The sequence below is a fragment of the Aythya ferina genome (genome assembly GCF_964211825.1).
Source record: "Aythya ferina genome assembly, chromosome: 3".
NCBI classification, from domain to species: domain Eukaryota; kingdom Metazoa; phylum Chordata; class Aves; order Anseriformes; family Anatidae; genus Aythya; species Aythya ferina.
This window is the reverse complement of record NC_140298.1, coordinates 21624798-21650586: the sequence shown is the minus strand read 5'-3', so window position 1 is coordinate 21650586 and position 25789 is coordinate 21624798. Positions and strand designations below refer to the sequence as shown.

General features: G+C 40.2%; 3 protein-coding genes across 10 annotated transcripts in view; 2 read left to right on the top strand and 1 right to left on the bottom strand.

The window, feature by feature from the left end:
- IARS2 (isoleucyl-tRNA synthetase 2, mitochondrial) overlaps nucleotides 1-3148 on the bottom strand; it is a 28586-nt gene extending 25438 nt beyond the window's left edge. The window contains exons 1-6 of the mRNA XM_084512973.1: nucleotides 2773-3148; nucleotides 2547-2669; nucleotides 1389-1545; nucleotides 377-525; nucleotides 245-294; nucleotides 38-147 (exon numbers count right to left, since the gene is read on the bottom strand). Coding sequence (XP_084369099.1) covers nucleotides 38-147; nucleotides 245-294; nucleotides 377-525; nucleotides 1389-1545; nucleotides 2547-2669; nucleotides 2773-2979 — 796 coding nt within the window. The 5' untranslated portion in view covers nucleotides 2980-3148. The remainder of the gene's footprint in view (nucleotides 1-37; nucleotides 148-244; nucleotides 295-376; nucleotides 526-1388; nucleotides 1546-2546; nucleotides 2670-2772) is intronic.
- BPNT1 (3'(2'), 5'-bisphosphate nucleotidase 1) lies at nucleotides 2438-15005 on the top strand. Of its 2 annotated transcripts, none has more exons than XM_084512975.1 (9): nucleotides 2438-2506; nucleotides 5030-5154; nucleotides 9147-9251; nucleotides 9542-9649; nucleotides 10175-10223; nucleotides 11347-11438; nucleotides 11861-12058; nucleotides 12918-13023; nucleotides 14368-15005. In XM_084512975.1, exons 2-9 carry the CDS (start codon nucleotides 5038-5040, stop codon nucleotides 14514-14516), a joined length of 924 nt encoding a protein of 307 aa, XP_084369101.1. In that variant the 5' UTR covers nucleotides 2438-2506; nucleotides 5030-5037; the 3' UTR covers nucleotides 14517-15005. The 2 variants fall into 2 exon arrangements, with proteins under 2 accessions (XP_084369101.1, XP_084369100.1); XM_084512974.1 differs by lacking the exon at nucleotides 2438-2506 and adding an exon at nucleotides 3142-3312.
- A 3300-nt stretch (nucleotides 15006-18305) lies between these two features.
- EPRS1 (glutamyl-prolyl-tRNA synthetase 1) overlaps nucleotides 18306-25789 on the top strand; it is a 37557-nt gene continuing 30073 nt past the window's right edge. For all 7 annotated transcript variants that reach the window (XM_084512972.1, XM_084512970.1, XM_084512967.1 and 4 more), the window contains exons 1-3: nucleotides 18306-18387; nucleotides 20540-20624; nucleotides 23762-23861. In XM_084512972.1, coding sequence (XP_084369098.1) covers nucleotides 18342-18387; nucleotides 20540-20624; nucleotides 23762-23861 — 231 coding nt within the window. In that variant the 5' untranslated portion in view covers nucleotides 18306-18341. The remainder of the gene's footprint in view (nucleotides 18388-20539; nucleotides 20625-23761; nucleotides 23862-25789) is intronic.

The window sequence follows — 25789 nt, the reverse complement described above, 5'->3', positions numbered from 1 at the left end:
AAAGCACTAAGACTTAAAAAACATCCAAGAATCATACCTATCACAGAGGTCAGCTTAGGCGGTGTCTTCAACAGGGGAAATTTTATATACGCAGAACGACTGACATGCTGCTCATTGTATTCCAGCTCTGCTTCAGCCAAGGCTGTTCTGGGTAGATATCAAACTTACGTTAGCACACTTGAACGTGAAAAGCTGTCGATATCCTTGTTAAAATTTTAAGACAAAATAGTAAGCTGATTCTTACTTTGCTGAAGGAGACCAAAACACAGGTTTATAGTCCTGATAAATGAAACCCTAAAGGGGGGGAAAAAGAAAGTTAAAAGAATCAAAACTCATAACACAATCAAAAACGTACTTCAGCAGAATTTCAGCATACCTTATCGTACATCTTGTGGAAGACTCTCAGCTGGTTCGCTTCATACTTTGGATCAAATGTACGGTAGCAGTTCTCCCAATCTGCCATTATACCCCAACGAATGAAAGCAGATTTCTGTTTCTCCATTGCTCTTTCTGCAAATTTTCTGGCTGAAAGGAATAGTTCCATTAAGTATACGGTTTCTCTGGTAAGTCTGATAAGGTCAATACAATGTCATTTAAAATACGCTATTGGCATTTTGGAGAAGAGCCTGAGCTGAGCATATCGAAACTATGCACTAATTACAGATATGTATTAAATAATTATTAAGGCTCAAAAAATTATGTATTTCAGAGAATTAGTTATATAAAGTGACCATAAAGGGTAAAAAGGCCTAGAGGACGCATTATTTGACTAATATGAAGACGTACAGCACAACGTCTCTAGAAGATAAGCTGCCTTTATAAGGGAGAGGAAAAAAATAAACGTATTTAACCATGAAGACAATTTCTCAAAATGTGCTATGAAATACCAGAAAATAAGAATGAAAATAAACCACCTGATTTTGATGCTGATCTAAACTTTTCAATGCAATATGCACATTAAATTATTAGCTGATTTCGTTGCTGCAATTTCACGCTAAAGTGGTTTCAATTGCTCATTGCAAATAGTTTTGCAGCTGAATGTTGACGTCTTTCAATACATAATGCATTTTTTTTAAAAGTTTCCATATAATGCAGACCAACTTTCTCTGAAAGGATCACCCATATAGTTTTGCAGAGTTATTGAAAGCAGAGTCAATACATTCTTAAGTATGATATTGAGCCAAACTGTCCTGACAAAACCAGTACTCAGTCTGCTTGGCAAACACATACAGTGATCCTCAAAAATGTCACCAATACCTCACAGAAAAAAGCACACAAAAAAGTATAAAAGCTATATATAAAGAATAAAATTCAAAATATGGTGAGTCGGATGTAGAAATATCTAAGCCAACTTTTTTCCAGTAAGGATATTACAAACAGTAGTTTACCTTTCTGCCTAATTTCCATTGGTGAAAGATTTTCAGCTCCTTTGACTTCTGACAATGCCTTCAACTCAATTGGCAATCCATGACAATCCCATCCTGGAACATAGTGTACTTTATAACCTCTCATCATATAGAAACGATTAGTGATGTCCTTCAAGATCTGAAAAGATAGAAGGGTCAGTTAGCACTTTGGCTCCCCCAAGTGGAAGAGCGACATTATTACTATGCTAGAATTAAATACAAAAGGTAGCATAATTATTTTAGAGTTAACATATTTCTGATTTTTCTCTTACACTTTGGCAGAACCTCAAAGGGCCTCACAGCGAAAGAACTGACATTCAGCATAATTGAAAGATGCAGCTTATAAACTTGCAGGACTTTAAGTGAGCAAATCCTACTGGCCCTCTTTTTTGAGCATTTAGCTAGACTTAGTTTGCTTAGTGTACATTATTTTTTCTTGATATAAATGATCACCTAACAAAACCTGCGGTTTTCAGAAGTCCAGCCTTTTGAACTAGTACCTTAAGAAGCTGTGGGTCACATTTTATTCTTTTCCACTCTGTAGTATATGCAACACTCTAATTCTCAAGATCGAACCTAAACATACCCACACTTGTTTAGCAATATTATTTTGAACCTGAAATGCATATTTTACAAGCTGCCTACATTTAATCATTGTGGTTCTACTGAAGATACCCAGATAAAATAAAAGACTAAATGCAGTGTAATGAAATTGCAAACTATCCCCCCATAAAGAAGAATAAAACATGGGTCAACTATGCATTACAGTAAATATTTACATGTACATGTATACACTCACCTACACGTGTACGTGTGATAAGTTCATTAAACACAAACCATGCGTTTAAAATGGTTTGAGAACAAGTTAAAGGCTACACTTTCTCTAAAAATGCTTACTCATTTACTGAAATATTCAGCACGATAGATGAACGCTTAGCATGTAGGTGCGATATCTGGGCATGCATTAGGTCAGGGTACGGTGCCCATATCAATGTGATACTGTACAGTTTGTGTGTCACCAGGTTACTCTCTTTTATCTGTGGCACGAAAGCTACAAGGCCTGTGTGCCCAAACACGGGGACGGGTGCTTAACACGAGCGGTAAGGGGAGCGCCGGAGGAGGCGGGGGCTGCGCCTTTACTTTATTTAACGCGTGGCCAACGTGGGGGTCTCCGTTGGCGTATGGGGGTCCGTCGTGGAGGCAGAACTCCTGCTTCGCCTTCCGCTGCCTCTGCCACGCGTAGAGCTCCGAGAAGCCGCTTTTCTGCGGAGAGAAGCACACAGCACAGCCGGCGGCCGCTCGCACCCCCCCTGCGCGGCGCCCCGGGGCCGGGGCCGGGCCCCCACGCCGCCCCACCCCACCCCACCTGCTGCGTCTCCAGCTCGGTGTCGGGCTGCAGCCGGCCGGGCAGCTGGGCGGCGAAGCGGCTGCGCGGCAGCAGCACGCTGTCCCGGTACCCGCCCTCGGCCAGGGGCTGCCGGCTCCCGGCCTCCGAGGCGGCCCCGGCCCGGCCCCGGGCCCCGGCCCCGGCCCTGGCCCTGGCCGCCAGCGGGGCCCGCCAGGCCCGCAGCATCTCCGCGCTCCGCCGCGCTTCCGCCTGCGCTACGGCGAGCGGCCGGCGCCGACGGGCCGCGCCGAGGGACACGCCGCGCCGCAACGCGTTTCCCTGCCGCGCGGTGGGAGGAACGAGGCGGGGTGGGAGAAGGGGGGGGAGGATGCGAGGGGACGGCCCCCTGGGTCGCGCCACCCCGCCGCCAGGTCGCTGTCGTGTGTCGCGACAGGCGGCGGCCCGGCCGGCAAGGGCGTGCTGCGGAGCGGGGCAGGGCCTGCGGTGGGAAGGGGCGGGCCCGCGGCCGCTGAGGAGAGGGGAGCGCGGCCGGGAGGCGCCGGGACGGGGCCGCAGCGGGTGAGTGAGGGCTGGGGGATGAGGGGGGGGCGGGTTGGGTGCTGGATCTGGCCTAATTCACACCAAAAAGTGCCCTCATGGCGAGGCCTGGCGCGCGGGGAGGTGCAGCCCTACGGAGATGCGAGGCACCTTCTGCGTGTTCTCGCCTCATCGCTTGCTCCCAGCCGGGGAGAGGGGCATACAACTTGCCTTTTCGGTTCCTCCTCAGCAAATCTTGGTTTTCATGGGGATATGTTAAACTTTGCCTAAAGGTTTCGTAGGGTTTCTCCATAGAAAGCTTTGAAAATCCAAGGAAAGTGCATCCAAGGAACACGCTGGGTCAAGCTTCTAGCCCCCAAGGCAGCGTTTCCCTGTTGCTTTCTGAGGCTTCTGCATCTTCATGCACACGTTTGATGCGCTGAGCAGCGAAATACTAAGTTTCAGCCTCACTTTATGAAGCAGAAGTGAATGTGCAATGAAAGGCCACACAAAGGATGGGGAGCTGGGGTTAAAACCTGAATTATCTTCTTCATAACTCAGTTCTTTATCCCAAACTTCCCATCTAATTGTCCTAATTTGTCTGCTCTGAAAAGTGTGCGTGATCCAGATGTTTTCAATATGTAATAAGCGACATTTTATTTTACTTCTTTCTACGTTATTTCATGTGGGGGTATGTTATAATAGTGTATTTCTCTCTACATTTTATGATGCATACTTGCTCTGCACTTTTTCAGTTGTTTGGGAGCAGCTTTTTGCCACTGATAGCATTTCCAAAATTTCCTCTGTAGCCATTGCTGCCTGTCCAAGATAGGCAGTGTATGCTTTGGGTATGGACCTTGGCTATTCTGTGCATGACTCCAGAGCACTTTGCTCCTATCCATGAGCAGTAAATAATAATAATTAACATTAGCAACTGTACTTTCTGAATATACAAATGGTCTACTCTTTTAGCTTCAGAGATCTTCTGACTTTTAAAGATACCTCTGCAGTGTTTCTAAAATGCTGAAAAGGCCCTTAAACCAGCTGCATTTGGGATTTTGATGCCTCTAACGTTGCCATTTGCCTTTGCTTTAAATAGAGGTGAATTTGGGGTCACATCAACATCATATACAGTAGCTGGACTTATCACCTCATTATATTATACTTAGTAGATATCTCAAGCAAGAAAGGAGCGGTGTTGTATAACGACTTATTGCCACTTAAGCAATACTTGCTGAAAGTGCTGCAAATAGTCTGTGGCTGTGAGAGGAGGCTAATACTTATCGTATTCTGTTTGGTGATTAATTGCTTCCTCTGCATTTTTTCTAGCTCTGTGCTCATGTGTTTTCCTTGGAAGTAAATCATGTATGTGAGGTCTTCCAAAAAAAGTTGCAGTCTACACAGGTAGAAAAATTGTAAGGAAATCATAAAAAGCAATTAACTCTGCATTTTAAAGGTTATGGAATGATTGCCAACACTTCTTATTCCTGATAATAATTCCAGGTACCAAAAACCTGAGAGGAAAGGGTGATTACTGGCCTTGAGCTACAGGGATAGTTATTCTTTAATTACAAATTGAAGGCATAGTGAATTGCATTGAAAAGTCACAGCTCACTATTACTACCCACTGTAATTCACTTCCCCCTTCCTACTCAGCTGAAATAACCTGTATCTGTTTGGAATGTTATATAAAATATTTTCCTTCTTGTCATCCCTTATTTTTAAAGAAGTGTGCAAACTTGGTTTTGTTTCTTTTCAGCATTCAGTATGGCGTCTCCAACTCTGCTTATGCGTGTGGTTGCCTCTGCATATTCCGTTGCGGAAAAAGCTGCGACAATTGTTAGAAATGTAATGGCTACAGGAGACCTGGGGATAGTGGAGAAGGTATTTCTTTTACTTTGTTCCAGTTCCACTTCTTTTATCAAGATACAGGTCAAGCTGGTATTTTTGAAGATCAGAACTGGGAAAGGCAATGCAGTTGATTCAAGTTGCTTGACCTCACCTCTTTGATACAAAAACCGTTGTTAAAGGATTAAAAGAGCATTGGAGTAGAAGTATATTTTGACTGGTATTTCTGAAGGATGTTATGATGGTTAAAAGGAACACATTTTTTCCTGACACTTTGCACAAAACACAAGGTTTGGATAGCAAATCCAAATTTCAAATCAGTGTTCATACTAATGCATCTTTCCCATTAATTTCCACATGTGTTCTAACATCTGTAATGCAACATATGTTACTGGTCCTTGTGAATTTTGTGTTAGGACAAGCCAATCTCTTTTTCTTAAGAAAAAAAAAAAAAAACACAAAAAACTTAGCATTTATTGTAAATCATGCTTTTCAAAGTTAGTTTGGCACTTCAAAATTAATTGTAAATAGGAAATAGACCTGAAATTACAATAATCTGTGTGAAGTTCTTAATTTGCTGTAAGTTAGTATGCTGCATAAACCAGGATCTGGGTTATGACTACAGTACTGGAAGTGGTGGAATTAATTTTTAAGGTTAATTCTAGCTTTATGGGTAGGTTACAGTGTTGTGGTCTGCATTAAATATTTATTTATTTTATGGAATCATAGAATGGTTTTGGTTGGAAGGGACCTTAAAGATCATCTAGTTCCAACCCCTCTGCCATGGGCAGGGATGCCTGCCAGTAGATCAGGTTGGTTGCCCAAAGCCCCACCCAGCCTGACCTTGAACACTACCAGGGTTCGGGCATTGCTAGCTCCTCTGGGCTATCTGTTCCAGTTCCTCACCACCCTCTGAGTAAAGATTTTCTTCCTTATACCTAGTCTAAACTTACCCTCTTTTAGTATTTAGCTTGTATTTATGCTTGGGGTTGCCCCAGCCCAGATGCAGGACCTTTCACTTGGCCATGTTGAACTTCATGAGGTTCACACAGGTGCGTCTCTTTAGCCTGTCAAGGTCTCTCTGGATGCTTCCCTCAAGCGTGTTGACTGTACCACTCAGCTTGGCGTCATCAGCAAGCTTGCTGAGGGTGCACTCGATCCCGCTGTCCATGTCCTCAACAAAGATGTCCCAGGGTCTTCCTATTTTCCCTTTTTAAGAATGGGGTTGTGTCAGTGGGAACTCCAGTAGACTGCCACGACTACTCAGATGGGATGGACGGTGGCTTAGTAACTACATCCACCAGTTCCCCCAGGACCTGCATCTCATCAGGTCCCAAGGACTTGTGCGCCTTTAGGTGTGTTAGTTGATCTCAAACTCGATCTTCTTCTATACCGGGCAGTTCATCATTCTCCCAGTCCTTACCTTTTAATTCTGTGACTTGGGTGGTGTGGCTTGAGTACTTTCTGTGAAGACTGAGGCAAAAATGTCGTTCAGTACTTCAGCCTTCTTCATATGCTGAGTAACCAGGTCTCCCGTTTCTTTCTGGAGAGGGCACACATTTCCTAGTTTTCCTTTCACCACTGACATTCTTACAGAAGCTCTTCTTGTTACTTTTGATGTCCCTGACCAAATTTAACTCTATCAGTGCTTTAGCTTTCCTAACCTGATTCCTGGTTGCTTGGACAATTTCTCTGTATTTCTCCCAAGCTACCTGTCCTTGCTTCCACCCTCTGTAGGCTTTCTCTTTGTATTTCAGTTTGGCCTGGATCTCCTTGTTCTTCCGTGCAGGTCCCCTGGCATTTTTGCCTGACTTCCTCTTTGTTGGGATGCGTTGCTCCAGAGCTCGAAAGAGGTGATCCTTGAATGTTAACCAGCATTTTTGGTCCCCTCTTCCCTCCAGGGCTTTGTCCTACAGTACTCTACCAAGCAGATCCTTGAAGAGGCCAAGGACTGCTCCTGGAGTCCAGGTTACGAGCTTGCTGTGTGCCCTCCTCACTGCCCTTAAGACCTTGAACTCCACCATTTCATGGTTGCTGCCGACAAGTCTGCCCTTGAGCTTCACATTCCCCACCAGCCCCTCCTTATTAGTGAGAACAAGGTCCAGCATAGCACCTCTCCTTTTTGACTCCACTTGGAGAAGGAAGTTAGCATCAACGCATTCCAGGAACCTGCCCTGGTCTTTACATTGAAGCCGTTGCTGATATTTATGTTTTTCTAGAAGTAAGCACTTTCAGCCAGTTGTACAGAGAAGACTGACCCTTTATGACTTTTATTGTCAGATCAGAGAGTAGATGCAAAAAAGTAAGCTTTCTTTTTACTTCTTCCCATTTGATCAGTTATACTCACTAGTGAGAAAATATTTGCATTTTTTTCCTTTTTTTCCCCATTTTTTTTTCTGAGCATTTAAAATCAGGTGTATGGGGAGAGAGGATTTAGAAAACCTGGAAGGTAATGATCTAATTTCAAAAGAACTTAGATGTATAACAGTGTTCTCTGAAACAAATACGGTATGCTTTCTAACATAACCTGCTTTTTTAGGTTCTTGGAAAATCTTGTAGTGCAGTTGCATTAGTAAGCCCTAAAATACTTCTGTTCAGAGATTAAAAGGAACCATTATCTGTAGTTAGATTAACTGGTTAACTTTAAATGCATAAACAGATTTCATTAAGCTTACTTTTTTTTTCTTTCTTTTTTTTATTTATTGAGAGTCCACATATGTTAAGGTAATTTTACCTAAAAATAATTGTTTGGTTTCATCAGCTTAGTTTTTTGTTGTGTTTTTTTTTTTTTTAATGCAGGAAGTTTAATATTATTTCCCAGTAAATCAGAGATGCATTGCTTAATCATCATCTAAAACAATAAAACCAACAAACAAGCAATTTTGAACTCTGATCAAGTGAATAATTGTAAGTACAGTGTAACAAAAACTGGCAGAAGTAATAGGTGATATAGCTTCTAAATAAGACCACTGATTGTACCTACCTTATTTTTATGAATACTACAAACACACAAAATCAGGTTGAAAACAGTGACCAACAGGAAAGGTTCCTGTCTTAGGAGCTAGCAATCTCAAAGAATTCCTGCAAGCTTTTTATCAAAGGTGGCTGGGAAAGAAAGAGAGTGTAAGAGAGAACCTGTATGTGCCTATGCGTTATAGTTGGGAGAGAAGAGAGATGCAAAAGAACGTAAAGTTCTCATCATTTATTCACTTTCTGCAGGCAGGAAACCTCGAGACCAATTCCATCTGGCTTTATTGAAAGCTTTAGAAAAGCTAGGAAGACAGTGTTCCACCTTTTCCCTCACAACAGTGACCTCCCATCCATTTATCACAATGAGGAAAAAAAAGGTCCAAGGACAGTTGAATTTTTAGCTAGCTCTTCCACTCCCTCCCCTGATGTTCAGAGTTTTCTTTTTCCCAGTCAACTCAAAAATCTCCATTTTTATTGCTTCTCTTTGTAGCCCTTCTACTTTTTTTTTTTTTTTTTTTTTTGATTAGGAAGACATTTTGTCCTGCTATTCCTTTACTATTGATGACTGTTTTGAAGAACTACAAGTTAGATTAATTGGACCTTTAAATCACCTTTTACCATCATCTCTATCTCGCTTCTCTTTCTGAATTTTCTCTATCTTTCCAGTGTGCCTTAAAATACTTATTTTTACCTGTTAACACCTTAATTTCTGCCTTTGTACTTCTTATATCTGGGTTTATACTTGTATTAATTTATTCTTTACGTAGTGTAATATTTGCACAAATACACGTTCAGTATGTTTGCATCCATGAATAAGAATGCAGCATTTACGGCATGTATTGTTCCCATATCATACCAGTGTATCTTAGTTCGGAGGTATACAGGGAAAGAAACTTCTAGTCATTAGCCTGCCTCTCTCAGGACAATAAATATCATTAGGTTAATGATTTGTCAAATTAAAATTCTTTTTCTTTACAAGGTAGATATTCAGGTTGCAATATGAGTCGTTATACTATTTTTGTTTTGAAGCACCTAAGTTTCTAACTGTCCTTTGACAGACTGGAGCCAATGACTTGCAGACCAAAGCTGACCGACTGGTACAAAAGAGCATTTGTGCTTCACTGGCACGGAAGTTTCCCAAGGTGACGATCATAGGAGAAGAAGTAAGTACCTGATTTATTTCTTACTAACAATTTAGGATGTGGTAACTCACGGTGGAATTTACTTCGGCAAGTTTAAGGAAATACCTCTTTGGAAAAAAGACATAGATACCCATCCCATTTTATCTTTCCATTGCATTAGCTTTGTCAAGTAAGTTGCAAGCCAATCCGTAAGGCAAATTGAGGAGAGTCCAGCACCTTTTAAATTAAAATATAGTAATTATTATTTTTATTTTATTATATTTATTATATTAATATTATAATTACTATAATATAATAAAACCTTTTATTAGGAACTACCCCCTGATGAGGTAGATGAGGAATTAATTGAGGATGGACACTGTGAAGAAATACTGAAGAAAACTTGTCCTGCTCAGTACACTGGAATTAAAGAGGAAGAGGTAATGTTATAAGTTGGCTTTCATATTTTACACTATTCTATTTACTGGTTACTGACTTTAAGAATGCATTGAGAAGAAAGATTATTTTAATGTTGCCAATTTTTCTTTTTGGTCTGAAAACTGAAATATAGTCTCGAGAATCACACCTCTGGAGTGGTGGATATCCCATTGTGCAACAAAGGGAAACGGAAATTTGATTCTTACAACTTGTGATTCAAATTTATTTGAACCAGATTGACTTTGGACATGAGAAAGTAATGTCATTTCCATGTTCAATTTAAATATTGATACCTCTGTTAAGATACTTGCTGACAAGTTCCAATCAGTTTTCAAGACCTTTTTTTTTGGTAAAATACTAATAATGTAGGCTTCAGTCCTATATCATAATGCTAAAAATTTGAATGTATTTGTTTGCTGTCTTTTGTAAGGAAATAAAATGCACTGAAGTAAAATACATAGTTCATGTGTTTATTACGTGATTTGTATTAGTTTATGCTGTTCCTAAATTTTTATTTTTTTTAACAGCTTGTAATATGGGTTGATCCTTTGGATGGAACCAAAGAGTACACTGAAGGTTGGTTTCTCAGTTCTGCAGATTCAAAAACTTACAGCAATGCAATAAAGTAGCATGTACGTTTATGATAGAAGCTGCATACAATATTGTTTCATAAAGCTGATTTTGTTTCTGTACTCTGTAAGTACTATGGATTTTTTTAATCATTACATTCAGTTCCAACCAGTATTGAATATTCCTGATGGGCTACCAAGTTCCCACCAGTTTTTATTATTTCAAGGAGCAAAGGGCTGCTTTTAATTGCTAGCAGGTTGTCTTAAAAAATTCTTTAGTTAAATAAGCTTACAATTTCTTACATGCTTTGAACTGGAGGATTAAATCTCCTGTACACACAGGAATATGCTCAATTGCATTTACATCATCCTCTTCAAACTATTAAAATGGCCTGCCTTCCTGCTGCATCTTTTAGTTGGTTAACATAAAATCTTTTAGTGAGATTTTTTTTTCCCCATTTTCAGGGAGAGAGATGTAAAACTGTCATCCAGTTGCTGGTTTTGAAAACCATTAAAGAATTTATACTCACAGTTTTAGAAGAATGTCATCATATTCTTATAGCAAATTTTCAGTACCTAAAGGAGGGACTCTTTGTCAGGGAGTGGAGTGACGAAGACAAAGAAGAATGGCTTTAAACTAAAAGGGGGCAGATTTAGATTAGGTATAAGGACTAAATACTTTTATTCAGAGGGTGGTGAGGCACAGGAAGAGGCTGCCCAGAGAAGCTGTGGATGCCCCATCCCTGGTAGTGTTCAAGGCCAGGCTGAATGGGGCTTTGGGCAACTTGGTCTGGTGAGAGGTGTCCCTGCCCATCCATGGCAGAGGGTTGGAACTGGATGGGCTTTAAGGTCCCTTCCAAACCAGGCCATTCTGTATGCTGCTGTGTAGTTGTACCTTGAAACTTTTCTCATTATGTATTAATTATAACATAGCTCACACTAGAGAAATTCTTTTTGGAGTGTTTTTTGCAGACCTTGAGGCAAACTGACTAAATCAAACATTTTACACTGGAAAATCCTGATTAGTGTTTGTATTTTTAAGATACCACTTTGCATATCAATTCATGGTTTACTTTTTTTAATACTTTCTCTTTTTCAGTCATAACTGTATTCATATTATTTCTGTACAGGTCTCCTTGACCATGTAACAGTTCTCATTGGAATTGCTTATGGAGGCAAAGCAATAGCAGGAGTTATTAACCAGCCATATTACAACTATGAGGTATTAAATGCATTGATATATTTGAGAGCATTTGGTGATTTGTAACTGTCGCTTCTATTACATTTCTAGTTAGCACACTTGAAACTAGAATTAAGTAGAGAAATATGCACGTATTAGTTTATCAGTGGAGGGAGGCAGAATATAATGCCTCACCATGATTTCACAGATGAGAAATGGTAAATGAACTTCTGAAGGTTATATGACATCATTGCCATAGAGGGAAAGAGATCTGAGGTGTCCTGATTTTCTGCTCTGGACTCTAGAGTATTTCCTTTTAAGTGCCACCATTTAAATGAATATTCCAGTATTAATATTATATTCCCTAAGATGGAAAGATGTCTCTAGCTACTCTTTTCTATTTGTCCTATAAATACTGACTGTTGTGGTTAACCATCATCTGGACCTGTGTACCTTTTCCATAGGCAGGAGCTAATGCTGCATTGGGCAGGACAATTTGGGGAGTCCTGGGCCTAGGTGCCTTTGGATTTCAGCTCACAGAAGCACCTGCCGGCAAACACATCATTGTTACCACCCGTTCTCACAGCAGTGCCCTGGTAAATGACTGCATCAGTGCTATGAACCCAGACAGCGTCATCAGAGTTGGAGGAGCAGGAAATAAGGTATGAAAACTCCAAATCTTTTGGTTTGATTGGGAGGTGGTACCTTTGGAAGAAGAAGGATAATTATGAAAGAAAACTGTTGTTTACCTGCATGAGTGTACAGGAGTCTTCCTCCTCCTTCCCTGGCATGACTTGTCTTCCTAGCACTCAGTCTGCCATGGGGTAAGGAGTCAAAATTTGGTACAGATACCATTTGTAACAATGGTCATGCTGGACATAGCTGAAGTCTGTCTTTCCCTAGTATTCTGTTACTAGAAGAGAAACTAAAAAGGTAAGAAAAGACCAGGATGACTAATGGGAATGCAGTATAATCATAACTAGACTTTTCCAGCTGTTCACATTAGATAGTTGGAGAAAAAGCCCTGTAAGAAACACATGTCTAAGGATAAATGTAGGAGCAGTACACAGTAATATGTCCTTTGCAAACCTTCTTTGCAAACGGAATACTCTCGTACCACAGTTTTGAAAGCTTACTTTTGTCATGGCTGTCAAAAAGACCCTTGAATGTCTTTTTTCAAACATGTGCATAGGCCCAAATGTCTCTAAGATAACACAGAGAGAGTTTCCACTTTACTTTTGTAATACTTGCACAAGATAAGGAATCTTGTTTCTGGAACTAAAAGCAGATTTTCACCCTTTAGAATGTTTATCTAACAATCAAAATAGATCCCTTGGGATGGTAATACAGTGTATCTTTCTAAATCTTAATATATATGTATTCTGTCATACATGAAAGGACTGGTACTTATTTTCAATTTACAGAATAAACTGATCTAATCCCAGTTTCCTAGTGTTATTTTTTAACTGTTTCTAAATGCCTAGATTCTTTGCAATGATTACCACTCTGTTTTCATATTAGATCATTCAGCTGATAGAAGGCAAGGCATCTGCTTATGTATATGCCAGTCCTGGATGCAAGAAGTGGGATACATGTGCACCTGAAGCTATTTTACATGCTGTGGGAGGTAAGTTAACAGTATTCAAATTTCTCTCTGAAGTAAGTGAAACTGCATCAGTTTAAAATCATTTATACTTTTCATAGAAAGAAAAGAATTTCAAAACATGCCTTTGGAAAGAAAAATTACATTATGTATATATGTGTGTGTGGTCATGGTTCACTAGGGGCTGAGCCCTCTGAAATCAACAGTAACTCCAAAGGGGCAGCAAATTATGCTCAGGAAAGCATTATGTTGTCTGTTTTACCCTGCACTAATATAGTCAAATAATGAAAAAAACAAATTCCAGAATTTTGAGTATACTATTTTTTGTATTTTCAAAGCATTTTTTCTATTGGCTACTACTATACAGTAAAATCACATTGTCCTACTAACTAGACACAAGAGTTCATTATTGCTAACATGTTGTTGTGTAACATGTGGATATTGCATTCTTTATAACAGCAAAAATAGGCTAAATCATGCGGTTGTTCCTTGGATATACAAACTCCAAAATTGAGTCATTAATGTAATTCAGTAAAATTAGTGGTCTCCAGCCAACATAAGTCACTTCACCGTTCTAGGGAGGAATGGGATAGAGAAGTTCTGAAAAGTTTGACTAACAAGAATTTGAATATAATATTTTCCTGTTGTTTGCATTGATAACCAGTATATGCTAATATTGTTTTTTAATCTCCTGAATTCTGTCAAGCAAATATATGGGCTTCATGACAACATGATTTATTTATCTCCTCTGTAGTCTACAGTATAGTGTTGATAACTGGGAAAGCTTTAAACAGGTTAGCTCAGGCACAAAAAAACAAGCAATCTGGGGCGGCACAGTGCTGTATTTAGCCTCCTAGTTATGCAGGTATCGTGTGGTTAAATTAGCTTGCATTAAAATCTGTGTTGCTCTTGCTAAGGGATTTCTCTAAACTCTTTTAAAACCAGCTGGGGTATTTCTATTTTATGCTGTAGTTTGTGTTATAGATACGCCCTGGCTTTTACCTGAACTGAGAATTTTACTGTCCTTCTTGTCAACTGCCAATGTATTAAATACTCAGGAAGCATTTTAATTTATCCATAGGACAGAGCTGTTGTTTTTTGTTTCCTGAAACATGAGGAATTGAAGTATTGCTGAAAGAAAACACAACTGATTAGTTATTTGGTTTCAGTGAATAAAAAACTGTTGTGCTCAAACAGGGCAAAAACATCGTATTTCACATCTAAAGACAGGCGTTTGTACCTCAAAGAATGTCTGGCTTTTGTTTTCTTACTGATTTGTTTTTTTAGTTATATCACTATACTAACAAATTAGATTATCCCTCTCCAACTGCTGTTTGCTGGAATGAAATGTTTTTGTTTTGTTTTCAGGCAAGATAACTGATATCCATGGAAACTCATTTCAGTATAACAAGGAAGTGAAACACATGAATTCAGCTGGGGTCCTTGCCACCTTGAGAAATTATGACTATTATGCCAGTCGTATTCCTAGCACCGTTAAACAATCTCTTGTGCCTTAAAGCAGTAAAGCATCTTCACTCAGCCTGGAAAGCCGAGAAAGTAAGCTTGGAGGAAAAGAAAGAAGAAGAAAACTGAGCTTGAAATTGTTTTACAAAATCTGAACCTAATTCTTACATTAAACAGTTCAATAATTTCAAAATTACCTGCAGACCGTCTACATAAAATGTTGGATCAGATTGTTTTGCTGTGTTTAGCAGATAACACAATAATGACATTTCTTCAATAGTTGTTTTCCCTGCTCTTTGGAAGTAGAGTGTTCATTCTTCATGTGATATGACTGTGGTAAACTACTGCTAACTGTAACAGTGCAATCCAAAAATCATCTTCAAATTCAGGGCACAAAATCACGTTAAGTCATTTAACAAATTTCGTTTAATGTTTTTTGTTGTATGTACTCAACAAGAGTTTATTGTGTTAAATGCAAATGGAGTAAGAATTTGTCTGGATGGATTAACTCATTATTATAAAGTTGATTGTTTTGATTCTTAGAAGTGAAATGTGTTCTTTATAGGCAGGGGCATGTGTATTTCAGGATGGAATGAAGCTGTTTTGTTTTTTGTTTGGATTCCCTTAAAAATGTTGACCAGGATCTGTTTTCTATACAGGCAACTCCTGAGGTAATTTATTTCCTGCAGGACTTCTGTCATATATATGTAGCAGTAATTAATGTAATCCTTTACAATGATGCTGTGGTCCTTTCTATCTAGCCAAACTAGGGTATTTTAAGTTAGTTCTAGAGGGGTTCTATATGCTTCATAATTCCAAAACAGTTAAGCTGTTTAAAAGCTATTTTTGCATTCATTGAACTCAACCAGCCAATAGTAACCATTTCATCTGGCTGTTTTATGATCATACATTTTATTTTGCTTACCAAATATTTTAAGATTCTCTTTGGTGTTTAATGCCTGCTCTCACTTTATGAAAGACTGTATCTTTCAGTTCAAGGTATGTACCAACCAAGTTAAAGTTGTGTACAGAATAGACACACGATTACAACTGTGAGGTATTAAATGCACTGATATATTTGAGAGCATTGTGAAATTTGTAACTCACTTCTATGACATTTCTAGTTAGCATGCTTGAAACTAGAAAGTGTGTGCTGGAGGTAATGTTGTGTGGGGAAGGAATTCCCAGCTTTCCTCTGATTCCTCTGGCAGGGTCTATGCCTCCTCAATCCTGGAGAGTTATAAGCATCTTTACTGGGGGTCCTAGGTTACTCTCTCATATGTGTGGACCACAGAAATCTGATTTTTTTTTGTGTCTAAATTGAGAGCAAAAGTTCCAGGTGCCTTTCTAAGAGCAAATGAACTCGACACTACCATGTTCCCCTCTAATGGAGTGCAGGTTAAAAGACAGGACAGCAGGGGTCAAGACGACCTAAAATGAACTTAAAAACTGAAAGACTGTTTCAGTCAGCCTTCCCCCATAGGTGTGAGGGCTAAAGAAGCAGCATTGAATTGTCCAGCCTACTTGAATGCAGAAGAGAACAGGAAGAAGGAAGTTAGGTATCATCAGCTAAAATTGGCAACCTTAGTTAATACAGATGAAGTCTCTTTAAGAAGAGTGAAGGCTCTGGAGTATCTTGACTCAGGGGGACACTTCTGTTTTCTCCAGATTTTATGATGTAAGCCCTTCACCCTCAAATCAAGGAGTCTTTGGGCCCCCCTTCCCCTAAAAACGCGACACATACTGAGTGGTTGCCAGTTTCAACAGACTATATGCAGTTGTTCTTTTCTGTTTGTTCTCTGTGCACAGAGAAGTGACATCTGCTGAGTTCTCAGGCTTGTGGTGCTAGGGAGGGTGTCTGAATTTGTCTGCTTACTTTCTTAAAGCCTGAATAGCAAAGTTCTTCCAGCATGGTTTGTTTCCTTTAATCTCGCCTGACACTAGCAAAGTAGCTTGCAAGTTGCACTGAACCCCTTCTATGTCCTCCTTGCCCACAGGATTAAGTCCTCTTAATAACCACACTCTGCGTCCACTCAGTCTTTAAGCTATCACAGAACTTAAAGATACAAATGCTCTGTTTTCCATACAAATTTCCATAAAAATTTCCAAATACAGTTTTTGATAGTGTTCATGTTATACAAATTTATTCCTACTGTCATCAAACAACATACTTAAGTCTGACCTTTCTAACTGCAACTAGAGTCCTTGGATTTGATGTTTTCCTCTCATTGGTAGTACCAACATGACTTCAGTGAAGCAACTCCAGGCTTTTCCAGATTGTTCTTAAAGCTAACTGGCTTAAAGCTAGCTGTATTTCCAGCAAGCAGGAATATCTTAACATCAAAAGATATGAACGAGGCAGCTATTGCTGAAGGGTTCCCAGTCTCTCTATGTGCAAACATGGAAAAGGAACAGGGGAAGCTCTTTCCTTTGTGAGGACAGCTTATCCCTATAACATTTACTGATAAATTAGCAAGAATATCACTTACCTCACCCTATCATCATCAGCCAGTCCATAATGCTATCATTACACTGGATTAAAGCTGCATATGGAAGAACAACACATGCTTCTAATCCTTTCATCTAGAGCCTACCTTTCTTCTCCTTCCACAAGTGCACGACTACTAAGAGCGCACAAGACAGATTCAGCCTGCTTTAATTAGAGCCTTCATCATATTTTGGCTTCTCATAACTTGAGTCACTCCATATACTGAATGCGATTGAGGTTTGCTACCTAGTAAGTACAGACTAATTTTCACTCAGTTCTACATAATTCTCTCCAGGATTCCTGGATATGCATGCTTTAGAATTCACATCAAAATTGGCATACGAATTTGCAAAACACTTTAAAATGTAGAATGACTTAAAGCCTGCTTTCGTGTGTCTTTCCTTGAAATAGTCACCAAAATACAAGTACAGAGCTTAGTAATACTCACTTGTGTCTCTATATCTTTATTTTCAACTGACATCTGATGTATGTTTGGAGATTTCCTCTGCATAAGCCCCTTTCTAATTTGTCTGTAACTGATCTCTGCTCATCTGCTGTTGCTTGACTGGAAGGAGAGCGTACACCAGCTCCTATCCAAGATATAAACATAATTCTGCATGGAGCCATTTCCCATGCTTATGGAAACTAAAATGCCTTCTAATGGGGGTAGATACAGAGAAAACGAGATGAAACTACACAGGGACCAGGGGCACCAGCTGGTGTAGCGGGTGCTGTCATGCTCGCTGCCTGCTGCCCAGGACAGCTCTGGCCCACTGATCAAGCATTTCACCATTTCTCTGCGAGCAAATTAGATGCTGGCATATCAGCTATAAAATAGAGCAGGAAAAAAAAGCACCATGACAGTGCATTGTCCTTGCACCAATGTGAACTTGGGGCTGCCCCTGCCAGAAGCTGCGAGAGCGGTGTTTCTGTAACCCATTGCAAGGCCGGTCAGACCCACTGCGGGGTCGGCGTGTTTGTGAGGAAGGGAATGCACAACAGGGCGAGAAAAGAGGCAAACCGGTGCGCTGTGCCTTTGCTGTTTGGGGGTTCAGGTTGGCAATGAGGAGACATTTCTCCTCAGAAAGAGCAGTCAGGCGTTGGGACGGGTTGCCCAGGGAGGTGGTGGAGTCACCGTCCCTGGGGGTGTTCAAGGAAAGGTTGGACGTGGTGCTTGGGGACATGGTTTAGTGGGTGACACTGGTAGAAAGGGGATGGTTGGACCAGATGATCTCTTCCAACCCTAAGCATCCTGTGAGGACGCCCTCACCCCGCTCCAACCCCCTTCCTGGCCGGCCGCGGCCACCCCCGGGGCAGCCCCCAGGACGTGACGCGAGTCCCCGCCCCGCCGAGCTGGCGCCGCCGCCGCCCCGCCCCGGTGCCGCGCAGGATGGCGGCGCTCAGCCTGACGGTGGCGGCGGGCAGCGCCCCGCTCGGTAAGCGCGGCCGGCACCCCGGGGCCCGGGACCCCCTCGTTCCCCCTCCGTCCCCTTCCTTCCATCCCCCCGGACCCTCCTTGCCCCTTCCCCATCCCCCGGGGGCTCTCGGGACCCCGCTCCCCGCCCGCTCCCGTCCTGCCGCGTGGCCGCCGCCTTGCATCATGCGGCCCTCGGCAGCTCCACGGCCATCCGGGCGGCTCCAGGGCCGCGGGCAGCCCCCCGGAGGGCCGGGTCGGGGCGGCCTCAGCCCCGCAGCTCCCCGCAGGGCCTGCCTCGGCCCCGCAGCGTGACTCGTGCAAGGCTGCTGCCCCGCTCTGCCCCCGGACCGGGCTCCCGCGGCAGAGCGGCGCTGCAGGTCTCGCCCTCTCCGGTCTGTCCGTCTTTTATTTGCCTTTAAAACCCGAGAGCCGTCTTCGCAGCCTTCCCTGCTGTCGGGAGGATGATGCCTTTCACGCTCGTTCCGTGCCATTTCTCCATCTTGCCGCGTTCAGAGTGCGTTTTCTGCCCGCTCTTCGCCGTAGTTTATCGCTTGCTTCCTTGCTGTTACCCCCGGTGCGTTTCAGGCTGGGGTGCAAGCTGCACGGTGCAGCCTCGAGGTGTGGCAGCACCGACGCTTTGGGTAAGGTTGCTCCAGGTTCCTGCTTCTACAGGCTCGATAGAGAAGATGTGACACAACACGAGCGATGCTACCATTAATTTAGGGGAATTGTTTTTTGTTTTTTGTTTTTTAATGGCCGGTAAGTGTCACTGGAGATCTACTTGTGAAGATTATAGAATTATGTCAGAAATATTGCAATTTCCTGATGAAACGCTGTGGCAAGCGTATGTGTTAGGAGGACGAGCACACTCATCCTACTTGGTGTTACTCGTCATGGCTGTGCGCTGGGAAGAGTGTAGTAGCTATTAGTGTCACTAGTATTAATTACATAGCCGGGCGTGCACAATGCTCGTCGTTTTCAAAGCACTGCCATGCATGTTATTAAAATACCGAACGTGTCTCGCAAGCACGTTGCATAAGTGTCGTCATCCTGACTTTCACGAATGGATTACTGTTAACGTAAGCTTAATGCCAGAAGGGTTTGCAGCCGAGGTGAGAGCTAGGGGATTCCTAGCTCCGGAGACTTGTGTTTGGGGTGGTGTATTTATAGCTTGCCACATCAGCTGCCTTGGGTGGTCTGTCTGTTCTCGTCAGGGAAGACGAAGTGCGTGGTGCACTGTGCAGACTGTAACAGGTTAGGTGCCTTTCCAGACCTAGCGCATAGCCCTTTGGCTAGTTTCCTTTAAGTAATACGTGCGTATGGAAAGCTTGCTGTCAGGACGTGCTTCTGAGCAGAGCAAAAGAACACCAGCTCCTCTACTAAGGCTCAGCAGGCTGGGTCTGGACCAGAGCCACTCCAGAAATAAGACAGCCAAGTTATCTCGGTGCTCTGTTTGAGCTATTGTGTTGTGCTATAGAACATCAAGATCAGAGCAGGTTTGCATCAAACCACTACTTTGAATATGGACAGAGCTGTCTTCAAGTTGATGATATAGCCTAAAAACGTCAATAATTCTTTTATTTCTAGAGGCCATCCTTTACTGTCACTGATGAACTACTCTGAAAACCCTGTATAAGCTTCCTGTATTTGTCATGAATAGAATTCTATTGGTTTTGGATGGCTAATCATTTCATAAACATTAAATCAGGTTAAAAATAGTCTCATCCATGTTCAGAAAGTACTGGTATATTCGATAATTGATCTCTTTTGATGCATTTGTCAGGGCTGTGGTGGTGTAAGTTTCTGTACTGTTAAAGGAAATTAATTTGATCATGCTCTCTTTGCGTTCTGGAGGACAGGACTCATTTTTACAGTACCCTTAGGAAGCAAAATGTATTGCTGCTGACAATTGCTGAGCTCACTGCAGATTATTGTATGCTGGGCATTATCAATTTGAAGCCGTAGGGATTGCCAAGAATAAGAAGTCTCCTGTGTGTGAGATTGAACACTGATTTTTTTTATTTTTTTTTTCTCCCCTGAGCAATCTTACTTGAAGGAGCCAGTTCTGGTGCTCTGTCCTATTTGATAAGGAATGTTACTGTATCGTTGTTCCTGTGAAATATATTTTTCCTGAAAGAAAGGTGAGCATGTTTTTCTCTTCCTTTTTAAAGGAGCTCTGCTGACGGTGGAACATGTGAAGAATGATATCAAAATTTCAGTGGAAGAAGGCAAAGAAACCATCCTTCGTGTATCTGAGTAAGTGACTTTGCATCTCTCCTTCTGGCTTTGGGTCAGCAGTTTTTAAAATCACGTGGTTTTAAGACTGGTGGTAACCTTTTCAGGTAGGAGAAAGAAAAGAATCGCTTTATTGATGACTGCATTACTGTTTTCTTTTTGTAGCACAGACAAAACATTTACAATATATCCTAAACTTCCTCTTCATGGAAAGAATGTATCTTATTTGCAGACACTTATGTCTCTTTCAGTCATTTATGTAGTACCTATCACTCTGTTGTTTAAATATTTACCTTTTTGATGTACCACCATTTACGAAAAGAAAGGCCATTTTATACTTCAAAAGAGTGGTATAAATGATTCCTTCGACGTGTACATATGTGATAGAATGAATTTTAAAGGTTTATATGACATTGCTTTGGTCTCACTCCTGCACGTAAGCAAATGATGTTATCTCAGAAAAGTGCTAACTAACTGTGCCATGCTATCCATTGTATCCATCTGCATCCTGTTGAAATACTTTTATAATTTTTTGTAGAAATTTATTGTCTGTCCTTTTAAAAGTTATCTGTCATTGCAATAAGTACTTTCAAGTTTGGTATGTGAGGGTGTTTTATATGATCTGTACAGAATTCTGATGCATATCAGAAATGCAGGCTAATTTTGTAAGTTTTGGGAAGCTGCATTGTAATCTTGGACTCTATATCATGTAAGGTGTCTGGATATAACAAGAGGTGTCCCAGTATCCTAAAAACCATTGACATATCCATGAAAATCTCTCATATTTGTAAGTAAGGGACAAATTCTGGCCCACGGACATTAAATTCTTAAAATATAATGATACTGTGATGACTTCAGTATCATTTATTTTAACTGTAGTTTTTGAGTACCTGATTGTTGTTTAGAAGAACAGTTGAAGATAATCTTTTATTCACAGACCTGCTCACAAACTCATGTTTTGTGAGCTGTTCCAGTAGAAGATACTGTTAAAATGTTAGACTTGAGCTCAAATGAGAGTTCTTTCCTTAATGTAATTTCTGTTCTTATACATTGTCTCTTGACCTATCTAGCAATGGTATTGAATTTGCAGTGTTGACAGCTACAGCAATGTGGCGGGGACTTAACTGGTACAGCATTAATAATTTTTAGTGCACGTTATGTGGGTTATAGAATGTAGTAAGAATATAATGGGATACTTTTCAGTTGCCCGAGTGTTTTTTTCTTGAGTAGTCTTAGATTTTGAATTCAAACTCCTTTCTCAGTTTAGATAATGTGTATATGTATGTATATGTGTGTGTATGTATGAGAAGATATACATATACACAAGATATGCTCATACACATTTCTTTAATACATCAGGGTGATCTTGGAATATTATAAATTTATATAATGAGCTATGAAATAATCTGTTCCTCTATTCTATTAAATAATTTTATACTAATTTGCCTTCCTTCCACTGCCTTGCAAAACCACTCATTTTAGCTCTTATGGAAATGGTCAGAAACGTAAAGCAAAAGAACTCCTTTATCTCTTTGGTCCCAGGCAAAAAAGGTCTAAATTCATGGTTCCATCGCATGGATTTTTTTGTGCATTAGTATCATCTCATTCCTGGCATTGGATTATGTTTCAGAAGTTATTCCAAACCTCAGAATTGCATTAATTTTTTCTTGCTCAGTTGTACCATCATTTTGAAAAAAATTGATTCTCTATTTAAAGTCAGTTAAAAGTGTATCTGTAACTTCAGAAGCATCAGCTGAATGCATACCTCAACTAATGCTTCTGGTAAATGGATTTCATGGCATCAATTCTGCTGAAGCTATCTTATTTTGGCATGACTTTAAATTCACTTGGGATATTACAGACTTTGATTTTTTTTTTTTTTTTTTTTGGGGGGGGGACCATTTGTTGAAAAGGCTTAACCTGAACAAGACAATATTTTAATTGCTTTTTTTTTGGCCTAGGTAATAATTTAAAGTGCATTTAAAATCTAAATCTCAGCTAACTAGCTGAAATGTGGCTGTCAGCTAGTTGTCTGTAAAGTTTATCACTAACTTGAGGTGCTTAGTAGTATTTTAAAGGTTGTTTTTGAAGCCTGAGTTTCAAAATTTCGTGTGGCAATAGCTGTCAAACAAACCATTCTGCTAAGCATTGATGGCTTTCTGGAGTGTTCTGGTATACCTGCATCTATCAGGTAACAAACTGCAGTCCAGCTTTTCTGTTTTGTGTCATGAGCATGTACATGCTTCAGAGTAATGTTACTATTATGCTGGTATTTCTGACCTCTGCACAGAACCATTCTGTAGTGCATTTTAGAAATTAACTGAAATAATAATTTGGTAAACTATGTGAGTCTGTGGAGGTCAGTATTATCTGGAGAACTGATGGTTGTGGTGCTTATTTCTTCCAAAGCTTTTCAGTAAATGTTAATAAAAATATTCACTTTTTATGTTAGGCTATTTTGAAGCTAGGTTTCTGAGAATATGCAGGTTTTAAATGCTATATATAGGATGGAGAAAGGAGATTAAAACACAGGAAGAAGTATGCTCTTCAGAGAGCCATTGGCCTCCAGATCTCTGAAGAATTTTCAATAGCAGAATGGGGAAAGCAAGTCTGGGGAACAGAACGGGGAACAGCCAAGTCTGTTCAACAGAGGATGGTCTCTATGTAGTATGAATTGAGTGAAGTAAATGAACAGTTTTATTTTTTTCCCCTCTTCTGACTAGCCCTTAGAACCGGGGTGGAGACTGCTTTATTCCACTGCAGATTCTCTAGGAATCTTCTTCAAAGTCATCCATCATGTCTGAAAAGGAAAGAAAAGAGAATGGAGAAAAGAAAAGAATAAAGTCAATTTAGCTCCTTATATTCTGGAAAATATATAGCTCAAGTTACACATTCTGTCACACGTGAAGAACTTTATTTTCTTCATTTCTCTCTATTTAAACAAAATTGCTTTTTTATTAAGAGATTGTTGTTCCATCTGGTAATGGAAAAGTGAGTATCGATAAGTTCTTCTGCTAGATATTTTTTCTGGTGACTTGGAAATTTCTGTTTCACCCAGAAATTTTGTTGTTCTTTGCCTTACACTTGTTTCAACTATGTGTGTACAGTTGAGATTGGATTTAATATTATACCTTTATTTTGCCTCTTTCTTTTTTTAGAAATGTATCGTTTACTGATGTGAATTCAATAGCTCGTTACCTGGCTAGAGTTGCTAGTTCTGCTGGCCTGTATGGTTCAAACCTTTTGGAACACACTGAGGTGAGAAAGAATCATGCCTTCCCCCATTATTTGACTGTGATCACTCTTCCTTTTTTTTTTTTTTTTTTTTAAAGGTCTTGAATCTGTTCTGCATTTTATTATTAGGCTGAGTTTCTAATTATGTGGGATGCTGAAGGTTTTTTTGGGGTTATGTGTTTTTTTTTTTTTTTTCTTCAATCTTGCTTCTGCTTAAAAGAGTTATAAACCTGAGCTTTGAAAGGGTTGCCCTTTCCTACCCCTGCAACAGCTACTCTTAACCTGACAATTCATTAACACAGGATACTTGAAGTTTTAAGATGATGTCTGCAGTTTTTTCAGCTCTGTTGCCATTGCTTACTACCATGTAACACCTCTACCATGTTACACTTCAGCGTAACACCAAAGAACACAGTATATGTACATGCTACCTACAGCAGCTACAAATTAGAAAATAATTGTTTAGCGAAGTATGTTATAACTTAAAGTATGTCACCGTGTAAAGTACTTGTGATTTGGTACTAAGTTGGTTTTTGCTGTATATGACAGATAAAATTCTGACCCTGATTTCATTCAGTGCTTGAGATCCAAGTTGGCTCCTTCTGGCTCAGGAATCTTACCACAGTGATGGGATGTTCCCTTATATAAAGTCCTATATTCCATAATGCTTCCCCAGTGGTGCCATGAAGGCACTGAACTTTTTTTCTCTCCCAAAGAGGGACTTCCTGGTCATCCTTCCTTACAGGAATTGTAAAAAGTTGTTATAAATTGTGGATATGGTGTGAAATGAGATGGAATTCTTCCTGACTCTAGCTGAATTTTAAGTTGGTGACTGGAACTAGTAGATGAATTGAAATTTATTTCCTCTGAAACCTGGGGAGGGAACAGAAGGACTTTATTCAACTCTTTTCTACAACCACTTGAAGCTAGTACAAATCGATCTTCATCCTGTATAGCTGGTCTTAAGGGAAGTGTTGTCTTTAGTATATTGCTTGTAAGGCATTAAAAAAGTTATAGTGTGTCTTGTGGCTACTTAAATTTTCTGCCCAAAACCTGTTTTAAAATTAAACCCCACAACCTCTGCAAACACACTTTTAAGATTGGTAATTCTGATAAAATACTTTACATTTCTGCACCTTTAAAATAATGCTGCACTTTGAGAAGTACATCCACAGCTGCATTTGTAGTCAAAATATTTTGGAACATAACTGCAAACAACTGAACTCAATTTTGTAGCAATGTAATTATGTCTGTGCTTGCCACGTAGGCTCAGATGTTGGAAAGATTCTTTACACTGTTTATAGAACACTTGAATATGAAACAGGGACAGAGGATTGTAAGAGATGTCTCTTACAGAACTGAAGGATTCAATTTGTGGACGGAGCAATGTATCAACCAAGGACCTGATTCTTATTTTTTTTTTGAGTTTATGCAGCAAGATGTATTTCCTTTTATAGGGAAAAAAAAAAAAAAAAGACTTTTGTGGGAAAGGGGGAAAGGAAATGAGGTGGGGTAGGTATTTGGTTTCTTCAAGCCTAAAAGGAACTGACACAGAGAAGATAGGGACTGAAGGGGAAATGGCATAATTACCCAGCAGCGATACCGGAATGATCAACTAGTGCACAAATGTGGTCCCTAACAGTTGGAGGATTGCCATTATTGTATACTGTATGTGATAAAATAAATGTTTAAGAACTACTATTTATTTTTCCAATGGGAAAAGTTTCAATTAAGTCAGTATAATTTCAGCAGTTTGAATACATCCTGAAGGAAGAAATTGAATTTAATCATTTAGTACAGCTCTGGGTGAATGTTTCAGTATATTTTATTTCAAATGTTCTTTATGCATCTGCTGGATTTAATGTCCAGTATATGTAAGACTAATATTCCAGTTAATATTTTCTGTTCGGCTATTAAGTGTACATTCAGATTTTTGACAAACTTTTCTCATT

Excerpts from the sequence above, each read along its gene's own strand:
- BPNT1 (XM_084512975.1), top strand. The coding sequence starts at position 5,038 with ATGGCGTCTCCAACTCTGCTTATGCGTGTGGTTGCCTCTGCATATTCC. Across the intron at positions 9,252-9,541 it reads TGACGATCATAGGAGAAGAA|GAACTACCCCCTGATGAGGT; the intron begins GTAAGTACCTGA and ends ACCTTTTATTAG. Across the intron at positions 9,650-10,174 it reads CTGGAATTAAAGAGGAAGAG|CTTGTAATATGGGTTGATCC; the intron begins GTAATGTTATAA and ends TTTTTTTAACAG.